The 18,753-nt window shown below is 41.7% G+C and overlaps 4 protein-coding genes across 4 annotated transcripts; 2 read left to right on the top strand and 2 right to left on the bottom strand.

Moving 5' to 3' along the window:
• Positions 1-628: 628 nt before the first annotated feature.
• On the top strand, positions 629-2,004 carry IAQ61_011131 (uncharacterized protein; the record flags this gene model as incomplete). The annotated part of the gene is made up of 5 exons (XM_003843629.1): positions 629-664; positions 724-737; positions 788-830; positions 903-1,376; positions 1,426-2,004. The coding sequence occupies 5 exons, from the start codon at positions 629-631 to the stop codon at positions 2,002-2,004; spliced, it is 1,146 nt and encodes a 381-aa protein (XP_003843677.1).
• A 398-nt stretch (positions 2,005-2,402) lies between these two features.
• Positions 2,403-3,105, bottom strand: IAQ61_011130 (uncharacterized protein; the record flags this gene model as incomplete). Its single annotated transcript, XM_003843628.2, has 2 exons — positions 2,403-2,911; positions 3,093-3,105. 2 exons carry the CDS (start codon positions 3,103-3,105, stop codon positions 2,403-2,405), a joined length of 522 nt encoding a protein of 173 aa, XP_003843676.2.
• A 597-nt stretch (positions 3,106-3,702) lies between these two features.
• Positions 3,703-4,725, bottom strand: IAQ61_011129 (uncharacterized protein; the record flags this gene model as incomplete). Its single annotated transcript, XM_003843627.2, has 6 exons — positions 3,703-3,949; positions 4,003-4,280; positions 4,353-4,395; positions 4,446-4,490; positions 4,542-4,552; positions 4,609-4,725. 6 exons carry the CDS (start codon positions 4,723-4,725, stop codon positions 3,703-3,705), a joined length of 741 nt encoding a protein of 246 aa, XP_003843675.2.
• A 1,241-nt stretch (positions 4,726-5,966) lies between these two features.
• IAQ61_011128 (uncharacterized protein) lies at positions 5,967-9,106 on the top strand (the record flags this gene model as incomplete). Its single annotated transcript, XM_003843625.2, has 9 exons — positions 5,967-6,027; positions 6,078-6,138; positions 6,185-6,287; positions 6,334-6,461; positions 6,511-8,290; positions 8,339-8,499; positions 8,549-8,664; positions 8,718-8,966; positions 9,030-9,106. Coding segments are annotated over 7 exons (2,397 nt in total), but the record flags the coding sequence as incomplete, so codon positions are not given.
• Between the last annotated feature and the right edge of the window lie 9,647 nt (positions 9,107-18,753).

Genomic DNA, 18,753 nt, shown 5'->3' with positions numbered 1-18,753 from the left:
AGCAGAGTACAGTGCAGTAAAGTCTAGTAGAGTGGAAAAGAGTATAGGATAGTGTAGTGTAGAATAGCTCTGGTAGTATGGTACTACTCTACTCTACATTACATACACAGGCGCAAGTTGTCGCATCACTCTTCTGCCTCAACTTTCTGTTTCTTTCTCTTTTTTTCTTCGTTTTTTTTGGGGAAGCTCAGACCCTCTGAAAAGAGCGCTAGCTTGGAGTGAGGTTAGGTGCATGCATTAGCGTGCCTTCTGTCCAGGGTCAGTGCCGTCAGTAGTGCTTGCCGAATAGGTTCAGTGTGCCAGGTGCCAGGTGCAGAAAGGGGACTCGCTCAAACTGCACGACACTCGGACACCGCCCATAACATTACGCCTCACCCCTCGCACTGTGTGTTTGTCTTCCAGTCTTTCAATATCCCCCTTGCGAAAACTTGTAGCAATCAACAACACCCAAAAGCATCGAGAACGGCATTGTCAGGCTTCCTTCCCCCTTGCTCTCCCTCCTTTCCCTCTTCTCTCATGTTGGACTCACCAGACTAACGTACACGCCCAGACACGCCTATCTCTCTCCTCCCATACAAGACAACCAGCACACATCAGAGACCGCCGCAAGACCGCCATCGCCATCGTCATGGCCGAGTCACTGTCCCCCATTGGCATTGCCAACGTACGTGTCTCCCACCAAACGCATCTGACTACATATCACAATGCTAATCTACATCGCAGTTGCCCAACCAGAGGTGCGCTCTCCCCCAAACGGACACGCCCACCCCTAACTAACGTCGCACAGGCACAAGATTGTCGCGAAACGCGGAGCTGCCTTCACCATCATGGTATGCCACCCAACCCAAACACGTGCCGATGCGTCGTCAATTGGCTCGCACCTCCAGCTCTAACAATGGCAGGTCGCTGGCGAGTCTGGCCTCGGAAAAACGACGTTCATCAACACGCTCTTCTCCACCACGATCAAGAACTATGCCGACCACAAGCGACGACACCACAAGCAGATGGACAAGACAGTTGAGATTGAGATCACAAAGGCAGAGCTTGAGGAGAAGTTCTTCAAGGTCCGTCTGACCGTCATCGACACACCTGGCTTCGGCGACTACGTGAACAACCGTGATTCTTGGCAGCCTATCATTGAATTCCTCGACGACCAGCACGAGTCGTACATGCTGCAGGAGCAGCAGCCGCGCCGCTCTGATAAGATCGACCTCCGTGTCCACGCTTGCCTGTACTTCATCCGCCCCACCGGCCACACCCTTAAGCCTCTCGACATTGAGGTCATGAAGAAGCTGTGCACGCGTGTCAACCTGATTCCCGTTGTCGCAAAGGCCGACACATTGAGTCCCACAGACTTGATGAGGTTCAAGGCGAGGGTATGCCTCCTCACCAGCACTACACTTGGTCCTCACTGACACAGCCTAGGTTCGCCAAGTCATTGATGCTCAGGGCATCAAAATCTACACACCACCGCTTGAGGACGATGACGCGGCCGCCATGCAACACGCTCGTGGTCTCATTGACGCCATGCCCTTCTCAGTCATTGGCTCCGAAAAGGATGTCCAGACTAACGATGGCCGCACTGTCAAGGGCCGTCAATACGCCTGGGGCGTTGCTGAGGTGGAGAATGAGGAACACTGCGACTTCAAGAAGCTCCGCGCCATTCTCATTCGCACCCACATGCTCGACTTGATCCACACCACGGAGGAAACTCATTACGAGGCCTACCGCGCCGGACAAATGGAGACCAGGAAGTTTGGCGAAGCACGCCCGAGGAAGCTGGATAATCCCAAATTCAAAGAAGAAGAAGAGGCGCTCAGGAAGCGCTTTACCGAGCAGGTCAAGGTGGAAGAGCAGCGATTCAGGCAGTGGGAACAGAAGCTCATTGCTGAGCGTGATCGTCTCAACAAAGATCTCGAGGCTAGCCACGCCGAGATTAAGCGTCTAGAGACCGAGGTGGACTCCCTCCAGGGCAGCATCAATCGCTCACACGGCCGTCGCTAGACTTCGCAAACGGTGTCATTGGATACACGCAAGCGAGCTCGACGTGGCGTCGTTGTCGAAATTATTCCTTCAAGATTCCCCTTCTTTCTCTCTCTGTACGTTTGTAATGTTGGTTGTAACGCGGTAGGGTCGAGCCTCAGACTGGGTTTGTCTATGCTCGAGGGAATCTTATAGAGGCTCTTGCTACATACCATGTTGCAGCTTTTAGGACCTTAATTTACTTGGCAGTGCCTGAGTTTCAAGTGTCTTCTAGTTTGGTGACAGACGTATTGCACGTGTATGTGATGATTGACGACATTGGTGGTGGAGAGGGAACGCTGTGCGCAGGGTAGATGAGGCATGCATAGAGCCGAAAGAATGTGGGCATCGCCAAGTATGTCATGCGTCCATGTACTCTCCTAGACCTTCAGCTGCCCAAACACCCTGTCCAGTTCCTCCCCCTCCTGCCTTCGGCCATCTGCCTGTGGGTCCAAATCCATGAACTGTGGCACTTGCTCGTTGGCCTCACCCTCTCTTTGACCCGTCTGGTCGCCAACCACCTCGGGCTTCAGGATATGCACCCCACTATCCAGCCATCCCGGCGCCACCCTCCGTTTCTCTGCCAGCTCCTCGCGTTCTCGTTTGTCCTCCCACTCTTGGAGCGTGCGCCTTGCGTCGGCTTCCAGTTTCGCGAGGTGCTGTTGTAGGGCGAGGCAGGAAGTCAGGATTTCGTCGGGGGTCGCCGTCGTGCCGGTTGAAGATTGAACGTAGGCGGGTGGTTGGGACGGGTGGGAAGAGTTGGGTTGGGTGATGGAGGGAGGCAGGGTTGACGGGAGGGTTTTGTACGAGTAGGGCAGGGGGATTGCGGTCGGAAGAGAGAGGAAGGGGGAAAGGGTAAGGGGAACTTGGGCTAAGAGGGGATGCGGATCTTCATAGGCGCGTTAGTGGCTTGTTTGCTATTGTAGAAGGGTGATTGAGTGTGGGGTGAGCTTCGTCCATGTCGCCTTGCGTTTCGTGCTGTTCAGCTCTCTATGTGCGTCGGCTACCGGTAAGACGGGCAGCTTGCACGCGCGTCTGGACAGTAGAAGTCGTGGAAACAGACTACTTACGTTCATCATGCATCGTTATTTGTATTTTGCGTTTAGGATGACACCAAAATCTGGGGTCTTGTTCGCCGTCAATGTCGAGCTGGCACGGTCACACGCTGCGTTGTTTGGATGAAGCGGCTCGGCGGGGGCGGGGAGTTCTTGTGGAGGTTTGTGGAGTGGAGCCAGGCAATGCAGGTCCGCGTCGCCTAGGTACCGGTACTCTAGGTCCTAGTTGTCTCGGGTAGTTTGAGGATCACGTTACTTGTCTTGTGCCATCAAAATAGCCAGGATGTAGCAGTGGCAAATCACATGATACTCAAACTACCCGAGCGCATGAGATACCGTAACTGTACCAAGTGCCGCTGTGCGTGGCACGGTACAGTACAGGTATCAATAATTCAGCCTACCTACATTCTAACCCCATGCTTCCATTCTCGATACACGGGTCGTACGCAGATGGAGCTTGGCATGATATTATATGGATAGGCATGTTGGAAAGTCCATGGGTAGATAAGATAGGTAGATATAGCAGAACACCTTGAAATCCTACCCTATTGTCCGAGGTCCATTGTCCCTCTACCATGATGTAACTCGACCCCTCAAACTTGGACTCTTCCGTCTCTTGGAGCAATCAATTGCGCTTAGCAGAACAAGTGAAGGGCCGGGGACCAGGAATACTGTACGATGTAGGCTTTGGCCAGTACAGCTGGAACTTGATTCCTGGGTCTGAACCTTTGTACGCACCAGGAAAGCTTATCGTAGGGGGATTGGCATTGCCGCCACCTGTAACATTGATCTGCGCACATTCCATGTAGAATTGAGCACCTGGGTAGCTGCCTGCACCGTGTAGCGCGATAATTTCTGCCCTCAAAAGATAACTGTGTCTGAATTAGCTCGCTGCGCAGAGGAGGAGAGGCGCATGCCAGCTTACTGTCCACTCGGGATGCATGAAGGAATGGCAAAATCTACCAAGCCCTTCTTGTTGTAAAGACGCGTAACAGCCCATTCGCCATTTGCATCCATGCCGTCTTCATAAATCTTGAACCACTTTAAGCCGGTGACCTTTGTGGTCAGGGCATCGTCGACTTTGGCAAGATAAACCATTATAGGGCCCAAGTGGCCAGGGTCAATGGGGTCTGCCTTGTCTGTCTCGGGCTTGGAATCCAGCGTATGGTGCCATTCGGCAGAGAGTTTGTCCCCGGCTTTTACCTGCCTACTTGTGAGTGTGTATTCGCCTTCCAAAGCTCTACTGCAAGCTCCACGTTTGCGAAGAAGGCTTACGTTGAGGATATCTTTCGGTAGAGGCATTCTTAGCGGGTTGGGCCTGGTCAGGGGTCAATACAGGCGTTGATATAGCTGTCTAGATACACCTGCCCTCCATTGCAAATCATGTCATTGGACGTGACGTCCGTGATCGGTCTGAATGTATTAGATATTACCTGAGCAGAACAGTGGTCCGCCAGATCTTACCCATCGTATGTCTGCACTTCTTGTTAGCAGGACTACTATAGTGTTGGTACGCGGTAGGTTCCTGTACCGGAACTCGAATTCCTTTAGTATGACCCTGCCCTACGCCATTGACGTGAAGCTGTGTGAAGATGGTATGGGCCGAAGTGCCAGCTAACAATGAACAAGTGATGGGAGTGAGCTTCATTGTTGCGCCAAATCTCCAAGCGTGCATTACCACTACGCAGCAACACGATGACCTTGGTCCCTATATGATCATCTCTTGAGATCTCTGGCCCGTCTCTCAAGCTAATCTGAACCGACACGGAGGCATCTAAACAATGTCGTCACAATCTTCAGAGCAGTGTTGGCATCCCACAAATGGATCACTGCCCAATTCCAATTCCTAGTCTTCTAGCCCGTCAATATATGCGATAGACTATGAAATAAAGGTGCACTATCACGCGCCATTGTGATAAATGCCACTGAGACTGTGAGGCTTCGCGTGTGGCGTCCGGCAAATGAGTGCGAATTGACCAGTGCTTGCACATCCTTGGTGTGGTGTTGGTGGGGTGTTGGTGTGATAAAAGCAAAATGAAATGCCGGCGGAAGAATCAATGCTTCATTACAGGCAGAACGTACGATTCAGGCGCGTGCGAGCTAACACAATGTAGTGCGAAGAGGGTTGCAATATAATATATTGGCAGGTACTGAACTGGGTCGATCTTCAATTCATGAAACGCGTCCAGGCTTGTTGCGAGTAGTCATATCTTGGTCTGGTTCAGCCTCGTGCAACGATCGGAGAGAAGGTAGGACCGAGTTTCTCGAAGCGGTTCCACGTCGTCAGGAACACAAAAGCTTGTCGTGTTTCCGGAAACATGTCTTGTAGCAGAATATGTATTTGCGGCGCTTTTTTTGGAGGCCCAATTTAAGCCGTCTGGCCAGACGTTCCCCTGCAGCCCATGTGATAAATGATTGTGGAGAAGTCCAACATGGCTAGCCACCTGGCCGTCGCCCCTGCGCTGCCCTGGTTTCCTCTTTCAATATACATCAATCAACCTCCCATGTCACCATTAGCTTCAAACAAATTAACGGTTAACCTCGAATCTTACCCAAAGTGTTGTTGTTTTCGTGGGGGCCAATCGCAGCTCATCTGATGATCATCAGCTTCATCGTTTCGGCAATTTTCATGCGGGTGCTCATATTCTGGACCTGGTTGAGGGAGCTCGTTTACCTCTCTTTTACTCTGCTCAATGATAGCAACCCTGTCAAGGCCTTGGTATCCCGGTCTTAGTTTTAGCCATCATCTGGCGTCTGCTGTGCCGCAAGGTCACCCATTGTTGTATAGTATATAACATGCCTACCTACGGGCAATCGACTGGACTTTGTCTTTGTCGTCTGTATTGCCGGTGCACGGTTCATTTACAACGGATACCTACCGACTTGTAGGAAGGTTTCACCATGAAGGGCTCGTCACTCGTTCGCGTGGCTTCGCTGCTGTCTCCTCTTTGTACTGTCACGATCCCTTTTACATGACATTCCCGTGACTGACACTCACAGTTTCTTTGTCAGCATATGCTCAAGACAAATTCACCCATGCCGGCACTGGTATTGAGTTCTGGTATATGATTTATGCCTCTTCGAAATGATCGTCCTGACCATTTTAGGCGACAAACAGTCAGTTCAGACCAAACCCCTGGAGGGCTGGAGTGGGGCTATGTGCTACCTGGCGAGCCTACTGGTAACAATGATGAGTACATCGGGTATTTGGTATGATTTCTCGTGGTTTTCAAAGACTTTGACTCACCTCTTTAAGAAAGGTTCACTGGAGGCAAACAGGCAGGGATGGACTGGTATCAGTCATGGAGGTGGCATGCCTAATTCCCTATTACTTGTGGCTTGGCCAGAGGCAGACTCCGTCAAGACAAAATTTGTTTGGGCTGGGTAAGTGTATATCGACATTGTGTGACTCCCGGTACTGATCAGATTGCAGTGGCTATGTAACGCCTCAGGACTACACTGGTGACGCGATCATCTCCCAGATTTCACACGCGGTCAACGACACACACTTCGAGCTCATCTACCGCTGTCAGAAATGTTGGACCTGGAACCAAAACGGCGCCACAGGCTCTCAAATACCGTCTGAGGTTCAGGTCATTGGCTGGGCACAGCACAGCACGATCTATTCTGGAACCTGGGTCTTTCACAACAAGGGTCAATCGCAATTCGGCATCACAGTAGCAGACGCAAGAAACCAAAAGTATTTCGACTGGGTAACGCTGGTACCAGGAACTCCGCCAGAGAGTCCTACGTCAACGCTGCCAGGCCAGCCAAGCCCAACACCTACTCCTACCGGCCCCGTCACGTGTGTTGGGTCTCCAGCACCTACTAATGCATATGATTATATCATAGTAGGTGGTGGTGCCGGTGGCATACCCGTTGCTGACAAACTTTCTGAATCTGGAAAAACGGTGCTTCTGATCGAGAAAGGCCCACCTTCCTTAGCACGGTTTGGAGGGACCATGGGTCCCGAATGGGCGACAAGTAACAATCTCACTCGCTTCGATGTACCCGGTCTTTGTAACCAGATATGGGTAGACTCAGCTGGGGTTGCTTGCACCGACATCGATCAGATGGCTGGCTGTGTCCTTGGTGGTGGCACTGCTGTAAATGCAGCGCTCTGGTGGAAGCCTGTTGACGTCGACTTCGACTACAATTTTCCTAGAGGCTGGAAGTCAGGGGATATCAAGGGCGCCGTCGACCGCGTTTTCAAGCGCATCCCTGGTACAGACACTCCTTCGATGGAAGGCAAGCGCTACAAGCAGGAGGGCTTCGATGTTTTATCCGGAGCTCTGGGTGCTGATGGTTGGAAGTATGTGACTGCGAATGATCAGCAGAACCAGAAAAACAGAACATACTCACATTCGCCATTCATGTACGAGAACGGACAGCGGCAAGGCCCTCTCGGCTCATACTTGGTCACCGCCCTTGCGCGCAAGAACTTCAAGCTCTGGACTAATACCATGGTTCGTCGCATTGTTCGCACCGGAGGTAGAGCTACTGGTGTCGAGCTCGAGAATGGTATTGGTGGCGGTGGCTACTGCGGGACCGTCAATCTTAACCCAGGGGGTCGTGTCATCCTTTCAGGAGGCGCTTTCGGAACAACCAAAGTTCTTTTCCGCAGTGGCATTGGACCCAAGGATCAGCTCACCATTGTCAAAAACAGCACTATTGATGGAGCCACTTTCATCAATGAGTCTTCTTGGATCAATCTTCCAGTTGGTCAGAATTTGAACGACCACGTCAACACTGATCTTGTCATCAGGCATCCTAACATCTCGCACTACAACTTTTACGATGCGTGGGACAAGCCGATCGAGACAGACAAGGATTTATACCTTAACAAGCGATCTGGTATTCTCGCGCAGTCCGCGCCAAATATTGGTCCCCTCGCTTGGGAAGTCATTAAGGGATCGGATGGCATTGATCGTTCACTCCAGTGGACTGCTCGTGTCGAGGGTCCTGGTGCCAACGATACCCGGCATTTGACTATTAGCCAGTACCTTGGTCATGGCTCCACCTCCAGGGGTTCACTTTCCATCAATGGCGGTCTCGGGGTCTACGTCAGCAAAGCGCCATACCTCCAGAACGAAGCTGACACTGGCGTCGTTGTTGCTGGAATCAAAAGCATGATGAAGGCCATCCAAAAGAATCCCGCTATTGAGTTCCAGGTTCCACCTTCTAACATGACGGTTGAAGCATATGTTGCTAGTGTATGTCACATCTACCTCTGTACTAAATATGCTGACTTTGCTCCCTAGCTTCCTAAGACCCCCGCTGCACGTCGTGCCAACCACTGGATTGGTACAGCTAAGTTAGGTACCGATAGTGGTCTCTCTGGTGGAACCTCCGTTGTCGATCTAAACACTCAAGTCTATGGCACCGAGAATATTCATGTCGTTGACGCTTCTCTTTTCCCAGGGTCAGTGGCTTGTTCAACTTGTCTGTTAATCCAAGCTAATGTAACACAGGCACATCTACACCAACCCAACATCATACATTGTCGTGATGGCTGAACATGCTGCAGCCAGGATCCTTGCTCTATCTGCGTCAGGCGGGGATGGGCAACAATAGTCCTCAAACATGGGTCAGCCGAATACTGACTCTCACAATGCGGCATGCTGATAATCTACCGCCTAGGTGACTAAGCTGTCATCTGCCACCCAAATCCTCAACATGAATATATAGCCCCCAGCTAAGCCATAGAATAGCTGGAGGTCATCGGCTGCAATACTCAGATTCTCTACCTAGTCATTACTCGTGAACTCATCAGCCGCGGCTGGCGAATAGCTCCTACTAGGAAGCTAGTGAAAGCCGTGTGTTAATGACATCTCCCTCGCCCGTGGGGTTGCATTGAATATGTCCGGAGGGTGGGAGCAATGTGGCGGCGTAGGTTTGACTGGCCCCAGAACTGGTGTCTCTGGTTACACTTGTCGTACTGAGAACCCGTAGTACAGTCAGCATATCATGGATTAGGATGCGATCTTCGATTTTATTGTACATACTTGAACCCTAAAATTTATTCTTCTCCTCGGAACTATGGCTCTTTTTTCTGGGTCTGTCGAAGCACAAATCGCTCTTTCATTCGTTGAATATGATATCCCCGTGTCCTAATCACCAACAATGATAGCTTTAACTGCCCTATCAGGTACTGTATCGAAATCAACCAACTTTATGGTACCACCCAATTAATGCTAGCGCGAATCGTGTATTACAAATAAATTTTCTGTTTATTATAATGTCGTCGACTTGCGCTCACTACGGTACAAAACCGGTTTACAGTAGCCATATGTATCTAAAGTATACTAAGAAGTGGTTTAGGTAAAGAAGTAAACCTAAATAGGGTTTACTATACTATGTATGCCACGAAAGTAAACTACTTTTATTTCTACTTCTATTAATCTACTAGTATTACGTAGTACTATAATAACTAGTTTCCTACTAACTATTTAAGTATTTTACCCCTCCTTTCTTTAATCTTCTTTACCACCTCTACCACCACCTCTACCACCACCTCTACCACCACCTCCACTACCTCCACTACCTCTACTACCTCCACCACCTCTACTACCTCTACCACCACCTCTACCACCACCACCTCCTATTAGTAAAACTATTATAACTTATTATTATGTTATATGTGCGTATAGCGTAAAGCTAATCTTTCTACCCCTTTTAGTCTTAGTTAGGTATTATAGCGTATAATAGAAATAAAACTACTTTTTATACTTAATTTAAACCCCTACTATAAAAGTAAACTACTACTTTAAACCTATTTATAGGTATATACAAGGTTAGTTTACACCTATATAGTAAACTTCTAGCGTACTATTCTATAGTAAATAATTTTTTACTATAGTGATAAGACCTATAGGTATAGGAATTATATTCTTTTCTATATAGACGCGCACTCCTATGTACCCTTAAGTCGTATTAGATCCCTTTTAGATACTCCTACCTACCTGCGTTGTTACACCTACTAACTATTTAAGTATTTTTACTCCTCTTTTCTTTAATCTTCTTTACTACCTCTACTAACACCTCTATTACCTCTATTATCACTGCCTCCTAGTAGTAGAAATATTTTAACTTATTATTATGTTATATATGCGTATAGCGTAAAGATAATCTTCTTTACCCCTTTTAGTCTTGGTTATTAGGACATAGGCCAACGTAGCCTAAGATAGATAGATAACGTAATTATAGGCGGTATAAATACTATAGAAATCTAGTTACTAAGGTTAGGAATAATTTAGGAGATAGATTATTAGATTATATCTACTACAATTAGACTTATATATATAGAGCTTTAGCTACCCTTACTAGAAGGTAAATAATTAGTAAACCTTCCTTACTAGAGCTCCTACTTTTTATTAGGTACTTAGTAGTAAGCTAGTAGTTAATTAGATAGTAGGTTATATAGGGGTATTAATTAGGATTAATTAGATTAAGATACTCTATAATCTAGTTAATATCCCTCCTATAACACACCCTCTAGGTATAGGTAGATCTTTTATTATTATAGTTATACTTATAGTTAGTAGGTAGTATAGCTAATTAGAGTGTTATATATCTAAAGGGTTAAATTAGCTTACCTTTTAGATACTAACTAGTGCACCTTCTTTATTTAGCCTATACTTATATACTTAGATATTATCTAAACTAAGCTTTATAACTCTATCTACCTAACTATAATCTTTACTATAGCTTAAATTATAAGATTATATAACTTTAAAAATCTAAACTATACTTATATCCCTACTAACCTATATCTTAGTTAAAGTTAAAATCTACTACTTATACTTACTCTACCTATACTACCCTTATTACCTCTTACACTACTAAAGCTACTATTACTAAAGCTACTACTACTAAAGAAGAGTATACTACTACTAAGTATAAGGCTATTATAGAGTGTGTAGTAGCTAAGTATATAGCTACTACTACTATAGCTAAAATTAAGAAGCTAAGGAAGGGCGCTCCTACCTTAGCTCTTACCCCTCTAGCTCTAACTCTAGCTCCTACTCCTCCCTAGACCCTACCTAATACCCTTACTTCTTCTCCTACTCCCTCTCTAGCTTCTAAGGAGACCCTAAGATCCTCTTATTATAGAGAGCCTAGTATTTATTATACTAAAACTTATCTAAATTATCTATACTCTATACTCTTTAATAAGTCTAATAGTAAGTGCTATAACTCTTCTAGTAGGGGGACTTAGTACTAGTAATACTTCTCTAGGTATAGCTATATCCTAATATATATAATCTATATAAGAATTTTTCCTTTATAATACTTAGTAAGATCTATACTAATAAACTAATAGCCCTAAGCTTGCCTAACACTCTATACTATCCTTTCTAGTAAGGAAGTAAGTAGGTAAGAGCTAAGACCTTCTTAAAGATAAGAAGTAGAGTGTAACGAGTTAGGTAGGTAGGGCATCTAAAAGGTATCCTATACAACTTAAAGGTATATAGGAGTGCGCGTCTGTATAGAAAAGGATAAGATTCCTACACCTATAGGTCTAGTATAAAAGGACAAGAAGAATATACCTATCCTAACTATAGGCGAGCTATTCTCTATATATATTAGTAAGTTAGGCCTTTATTAGGCCTAACTTAGTATAGAATAATAGGTAGGTAATTCTACTCTATTATTACACTACCCCCTCCTATAGAGAAAGGATAGTCCCTATCCTTAGGATTAGGTTTAGATCCCTTATTAAAGAAAAGCTTTTTATAAAATAAATCCACCTTTACCTCTACTTTTATCTTTACTTCTTATTCTTAGGGTATAGACCCCTATCCTTAGCTTATATATAACTAGCCCTCTACCTACTAACTTTCTTATTCTTATATCTCTAATTTTTTAATTATTTAACCTAATCTATCTAAAATCTAGTAAGTATTTAATCTATATAATTAAGTAGTTACTAATCTAAATTAGAAGCTTTAGCTATACTAGTACTAGTACTACTAGAAGTCCTCCCTATTACTTGTTACGCTCTTTATATAAGGGTAGTTAGGGCTCTAGCTAGGGGTAGGTTTAATAATTTTAATTTTAAGTTAAAGAATTCTAAGAAGTGCTAGTACTATATCTCCTAGAATAAGTATTATAATCTAGTAAGTATCTAAGTCTAATAGGGTTCCTTTACTAATCCTAGTAGATTTCTTCTTTTATTAGCTAAGAGTACTCTACCCTTAGGGGTGCTCTAGATAAGTACTATAGCCTAGTAGTAAACCCTACTAAAAGGGATAAGGATAAGGAAGCTATAGTTACTTATTAGAAGGATATTAAGTAGTTTAAGGCTACTATTTAAGAAACTACCTAAAACCTAGCTAAGTGCGTTACTATTACTAATACTTAGACTAAGGGTATAGAAGCTACTAAGATCCTTATAGCTATATATTATACTACTATATCTAATTTATATTAGCTTTAGAATAGTATTTATAAGATAGTCTTAGTAGTTAGGGGCTTAATAAGGGCTATTAATAAACTTAAGGAGGAATTAGTACTAAATTAGGAGGTAACCTTCCTATTATAGGCTAAGATAAAGGCGTTCTATAAGAAGAAGTCTAAATTAGTCCTAGCTCCTACCCCTACTCCTGCACCTGCTCTAAACCCTACTACACTAGTTATCTAGAAGCTAGCTAAGAATCCTAGTCTAGGTGCTATCTTAGCTAATATAAAGTCTAAACTAGGTTCTAATAGAGAGATAGATATAGAATAAAGAGGTTTCCTAGGGGTAGTGTCCTAGGAACCTTAAGGGTTCTAGGTTAGTTCTAAATAGGATATAATAATAAATGATAATAAGAATAATAGTAATAGATAGTAGTTAATAGCCTAATATATAGCTAAATAAGATATAAATTAGTTCTAATATTAGATATAATTATTATAAACTAATATTAGATCCTCTTTACCTTTTTCCTAGGCTTAAATCTATCTTAGTAAGCTATATAGGGGACCTAGCTAATCTAGATACTATTAGTAGAATACCTATAATTTATAGGGGGCACCTATAAAGTTAGAGGTAGGATACTAAATAGGATCTAAATTATATCTAACCTACTTAACCTTATATTTTAGCTGTTATAGACTAGCCTTAAGTGTTATAGACTGGCCTTAAGGGAGAATGCAATAAGCGTTAATAATAGTATTTAGTATCTTAAAGGAGAGGTAAGCCCTCCACGCCTTTTTATAGGTGTCTAGTGTGTTCGCTTAGTAGTAGTGTTAGACTTGGTCTATCTTGTGTTAGACCTAGGCTTAGGCATAAGCCTAAGCCCTTTATATACCCCTAACCTTCCCCTATAAACTATTGTAAAATTGTCTTTCTAGGGGTCTAGGGTTATATCTTTGTCCTCTATAATCTATATTAGGCTTTATTGCTATATTTTTTAATTTTATTATTATATCTTTATATTTCTTCCTAATTTATAATAGGCCTATATATTAAGCAGTACGCGCGTGTAGCGTCTATGCGCCTATTTTAGCACCCTACTATAAAAGTTCTAATATAGCTGTCCTACCCTACTATAAATTTCCTAACTTACTTTGTTACACAATAGATTTTTCCCCCTAATTAGCCCTTCTCTCTACTCTTTCTCTATTAAATCCCCCCTATCTAGCCCTTATTATATCCCTATCTGCTACTACTAGTGCTAGTAGTAGGGATCTACTATAAGGCGGTTAGACCCCACGCTAGGCCTACTAAGATAAGGTGCGTACTTTTAATATTCTCCCTATATTTCCTGCACTAACTTTTTATATAGCATACACCTCCCTAAATATAGTTGCTTAGTAGCTTTATTATTTCTAGTAACTTAGATAATAAGGAATATAATAGTAGTTTTATAAAGCTGCTTCCCTATAATTAGTATATTAACTAGCTTTATCTCTTTAGCAAGTATAACTATTAGGAAGGTAGTAGTAAGTTCCCCTTAATTTTATTTTCTTTATAGCAAGTTCTAACTATATCTAGGGCGCTTGTGCAAGTCCTACTATTATAGCTATAAGACCTATACTTAATTAGAAGCTATCCTTACTAATAATCCTAATATTTGCTAAGCCCTTTGTAACTAGCTTTAGTTTTATTATAGTTACTAGGAGGATCGCCTCTATATTATAAAGAAGGGGACCCTTAGCACCTTTATAGGGAAACCTACTAAAGGCACCTATTACTAGTTTGTGCTATAGTTCTACTAGCTCTGCTACTATTTTAAGGATCTTATATTAAGGGCTTAGACTAATAATACTATTACCCTACTTGCCCCTACTACCTACTCGCGCGCCTATAATTAGTATTAGCTTAGTGCTATTATTCTATCTACTACTAGTACTCTAGTATTTCTACTTTAGTCTACTATTACGCCTTTATATAGTAGTTATAGCAATAATAATATTATATAGCTTGCTACTACTACTAGTGTTTGTGAAGGGCTTAGGCTTATGCCCAAGCCTGGGTCTAACACAAGACGGACCAAGTCTAACACTACTACTAAGCGAACACACTAGACACCTATAAAAAGGCGTAGAGGGCTTACCTCTCCTTTAAGATACTAAATACTATTATTAACACTTATTGTATTCTCCCTTAAGGCTAGTCTATAATATTTTAGTATCTTCTTCTAAATATACTATAATAGTAATAAGAGATAGACGCGCTAGATATTTAGAATAACTAGGTGCAACCTAATATAGTAGAAAGGCTAATACAACAGGTTTATAGATTAATAGAATAATAGGCTTAAGACTCTGCTATAATAGCTGTACTACGTTAATAGAACAAGGAAATACGCAATTAGATTCTATCCTAACCCTCCTCTAAGCCTGCTAGGTTTAATAACATGCTACCTCTGCCCTCTCCTACCTTACACTGCAAACCTTTCCTAGTTAGCTTGCTATATAATAGCACTAAGGCAAACTTCTCCTCCTAGCAAATAACTATAGAGTTTAAACTGCGTGCAGATAAGGTCTTTATTAGGGATAAGGAGGCAAGGTTTATATATATTTAGTCCTAGTTATCGCCTATAGTCTAGCGCGCTATAGTACTATACTTTAAGGATAGGGCACGCAAGCGTTAGGATATAAGCAGGTTTCTTAACTACCTAGCGTTCTATTATAGCAACTATTACAGGCAGGAGCACGCCTAAGTTGCGTTAGAACACTTATATTAGGGCTAAAATTAACCTTTTATAGAGTTCTTTATAAATTTTATATAGCTCCTTATATAGTTAGGAGGTTTATACTAGGATAATAAATAGAAGCTTTTATAACTTTAGTAATCTCTTAATAGTTATATGCGCTTAGTTTCCCTTAATAGGGGAGTCTCTAGGACAAACTACAACGTAGCTATAGAGAAATATAAGATAATTATAGTAGATATTAAAATAGCCTCTCTAGAACTAGGCTTTCTTTAGGCTAGTAAGTCTAAGGAACCCTAGTAGAAGTCTAACTTAGATTAGGACAGCGACACAAATATAGTAGAAGTAGTAGCCTTATTAAGTGCACCTACTAAACTACTAATATTACGTCCTAACTAGATCCTACAGGACCTATTTAATATATAGAAACTAGCAAAGGTCTACACCTAGTATAGATAGGGTAGTTATTTTATGCGTGCATACCCTAATACCCTGTTGCTATAACTAGTAGGTGTTAAGACAGTTGCAGCATTAGCAAGCGGCCCTAATTTAGGAAACTAGCCACCCCTAACCTTAGGCTAAGTTAGGGGTATAAGGAGGATACTATAATAGAGGAATTATTAATAGCAGAGGCTATTAAGTATCCCCTAGATATTAAGGCTAGGTTAAATAATCCTCCTTTCTTTATTCCCCTTCTCTTAGGCAGAGTAGAGAACGTACAAGTAATAGTTAATTTAGGGTGCTAGTGTTTTAGTATAGTTAAGGAAAAGTTAGCAAGATAGATTAGTAAGAACTTTATTAACATTCCCCCGCGACCCTTGCAATATGCCTAGGGAATTACTAAGGGTACAAGAATTTTATAGTTAGTGGCATTAGACTATAATTTAGATAGTTAGCGGTCTTAGCTTTTAGCTTATATAGTACCTAGTCTCTCCTATTAACTAATACTAGGTAGACTATAGCTATATAGAGAGGGCGTTGTTATTAATATTCTATAAGGCAAATTAATAATTAGGAAGGCGGGAAATATAGTAGTACAAGAGAGCGGGAGACGCCTATATCCTACCTATATCTCTATTATCTTAGGTTTAGTTATAGCAGGGTTGCTAAATTAAGGATCCTAATAGGAAGATATATAGGTACAAATTTTTATAATAAATATACTAGATATTTTATAGGTAATATATAACTTACGCCTAATAAAATATCTAGAAAGTATTAGTAAGGGAAGTCCTATTAATATACACACTATCTATATTACTAATAATATAGTTCCCTATAAACCTAAGCACAAAACTAGAAAGATAAAGTTGCTACTAGAACTATAAGAGTTTAAGGACCTGTTTAACAAAGAGTTAGCAAGCAGTTTGCTGCCTTATTAAGGCAGTATAGATTACTATGTTTAGTTAATAACTCTCCTAGATAGAACCTAGCCTAACCCCCTATAGGGTCCCCTGTACCCTATATTGCGTGATTAATTACTAGAACTAAGAATATAACTTACTAGATTAATAGATAAGGGCTAGATCTAAGCAAGCTCTTCTATAGCTAGAGCTCTAGTATTACTAGTAAAGAAGCTATTAGGTAGTTAGCGCCTTTATATAGATTACTAGATACTTAATAGCATAATAATATTAGACTAATATCTACTACTACTTATTAAGGAAACTTTACGCACACTATCTAGCGTAAATTAGTTTATAAAAGTAGATATTCACGCTACCTTTTATAAAGTTAGAATAGTAGAAGGTTATAAGCCCTTAATAGCTTTCTGTACCTAGTTTAGGTTGTATAAATAGTTAGTATATCTATTTAGTCTTAGTAGTGCGCTATCTACTTTCTAATAATATATTAATGCTACGCTTACAGAGTTACTTAGATTATATACAATAGCCTACCTTAACAATATCCTAATTTATTTAGGAGGAGACTAGTTTAACTATATAAAAAAAGTAAAGCGTGTACTTATGCTATTAAAAGAAGTAGGACTACACCTAGACTTAGAGAAATATGCTTTTAGTATTAAGAAGGTACGCTACCTAGGCTATATTATTAAGGCAGGCAAATTACTTAGACCTAAGCCTAAAAAGCTTAGGGTAGTATAGGAATAGGAATCCCCTAGGAATATAAGAGAGGTAAGGAGTTTTCTAGGTTTTGCTAACTTCTACTATAATTTTATCGCAAAGTTTTCTAAAGTGGTAGCGCCTTTAAACTAACTAACTAGGAAGGACACCCTATTCTAATAGGGAGAGGAAGAATAGAGTGTATTTAATGCACTAAAAAAGGCATTTATATCTAGACTAGTACTAACGCAATAGGACCTAGCTAAAGAAATATTATTAAAAGTAGACTATTTAGGATACACTCTTAGGGGTTGCTTATTACAAAAAGTTAGGGGCGTCTAGCGCCTAGTTACTTACTACTCTGCAGCACTAACGCTAGAGAGATAAAACTACACTATATATAATAAGGAACTACTAGCTATTATTAAGTGTCTTAAAAGTTAGTTAGCAGAGCTACAGAGTATTTATAAGCTATTTATAATATTTACAGACTATAAAAACCTAGAGTACTTTACTAGCCTTTAAAGCTTAAGCAAGTAATAGTACTACTAGGCAGAGGAACTTTTAAAATATTAGTATATCCTATAGTATAGACCTAGCCGTCTTATAGGATAACCTAATACCTTAAGCAGGTAACCACAAGATTTAAACTCCTCTAAAGCAATACTATAGTTAGTAATACGCCCTAAATTAATTTAGGTTGTAGTGTTAGAAGTAGAGGAGGCGTCTAAGTTACTAAAGGGCGCTAGCCTCTTTGCTAACCTATATATATAGATACTATAGGACAAAGCAGTACTAGAAGATAAGATATACTAAGTACGTCTTAATATAGTTTAGAAAGGCGCTAGGTCTTTCCTAGTTTTAGCTAATATAAAGCAATAAATTAGGGACTATATAATTAGCGCACACAGCACTTTACTCTAGAGGGGTGTTATTTAGTTGCTAATATAGGAACCCCTTATAACTACTATTATATAGTAAGCATATAAATTAGGTTTAGTAGGATATCTAGGGAAGAACACAATATTTTAAATACTACACTATAACTATTATTAGGATAGAATATTAGGAGACGTTACGTGGTATATTTAGAACTACTATTATTATAGTGCTTACATCTCCTAGAAGCGCTAATAGGGTCTATTATAACCTATACTAGTTGCGTTATAATACTAGTCCTAAATATCTATAGATTTTATAGTTAACCTACCTATAAAAGATAATAGTAAACCTTAGTTCCTATTAGTTATTACTAACAGATTATCTAAATATATTTAGCTTAAAGTAATAGTCTCTATAGTAGCTAATTATTATACAAGGATCTTCTAGGATAACTAGTAGTAGTTTTAGGGCTTCCTATCCTCTATTATTACTAACTAAGGTTTAGACTAGTTAGGATCCTTTTAGATAATATTATACTAGATAATAAAGATAAACTAGTTACTATCTACTATATACTACCCCTAGATA

Source organism: Plenodomus lingam (assembly GCF_022343315.1).
Source record: "Plenodomus lingam strain CAN1 chromosome Unknown scaffold_20, whole genome shotgun sequence".
In the NCBI taxonomy this organism is placed as follows: Eukaryota; Fungi; Ascomycota; class Dothideomycetes; order Pleosporales; family Leptosphaeriaceae; genus Plenodomus; species Plenodomus lingam.
Note: the sequence above shows the minus strand (reverse complement) of the source record. Positions and strands in the feature narration are given on the sequence as shown.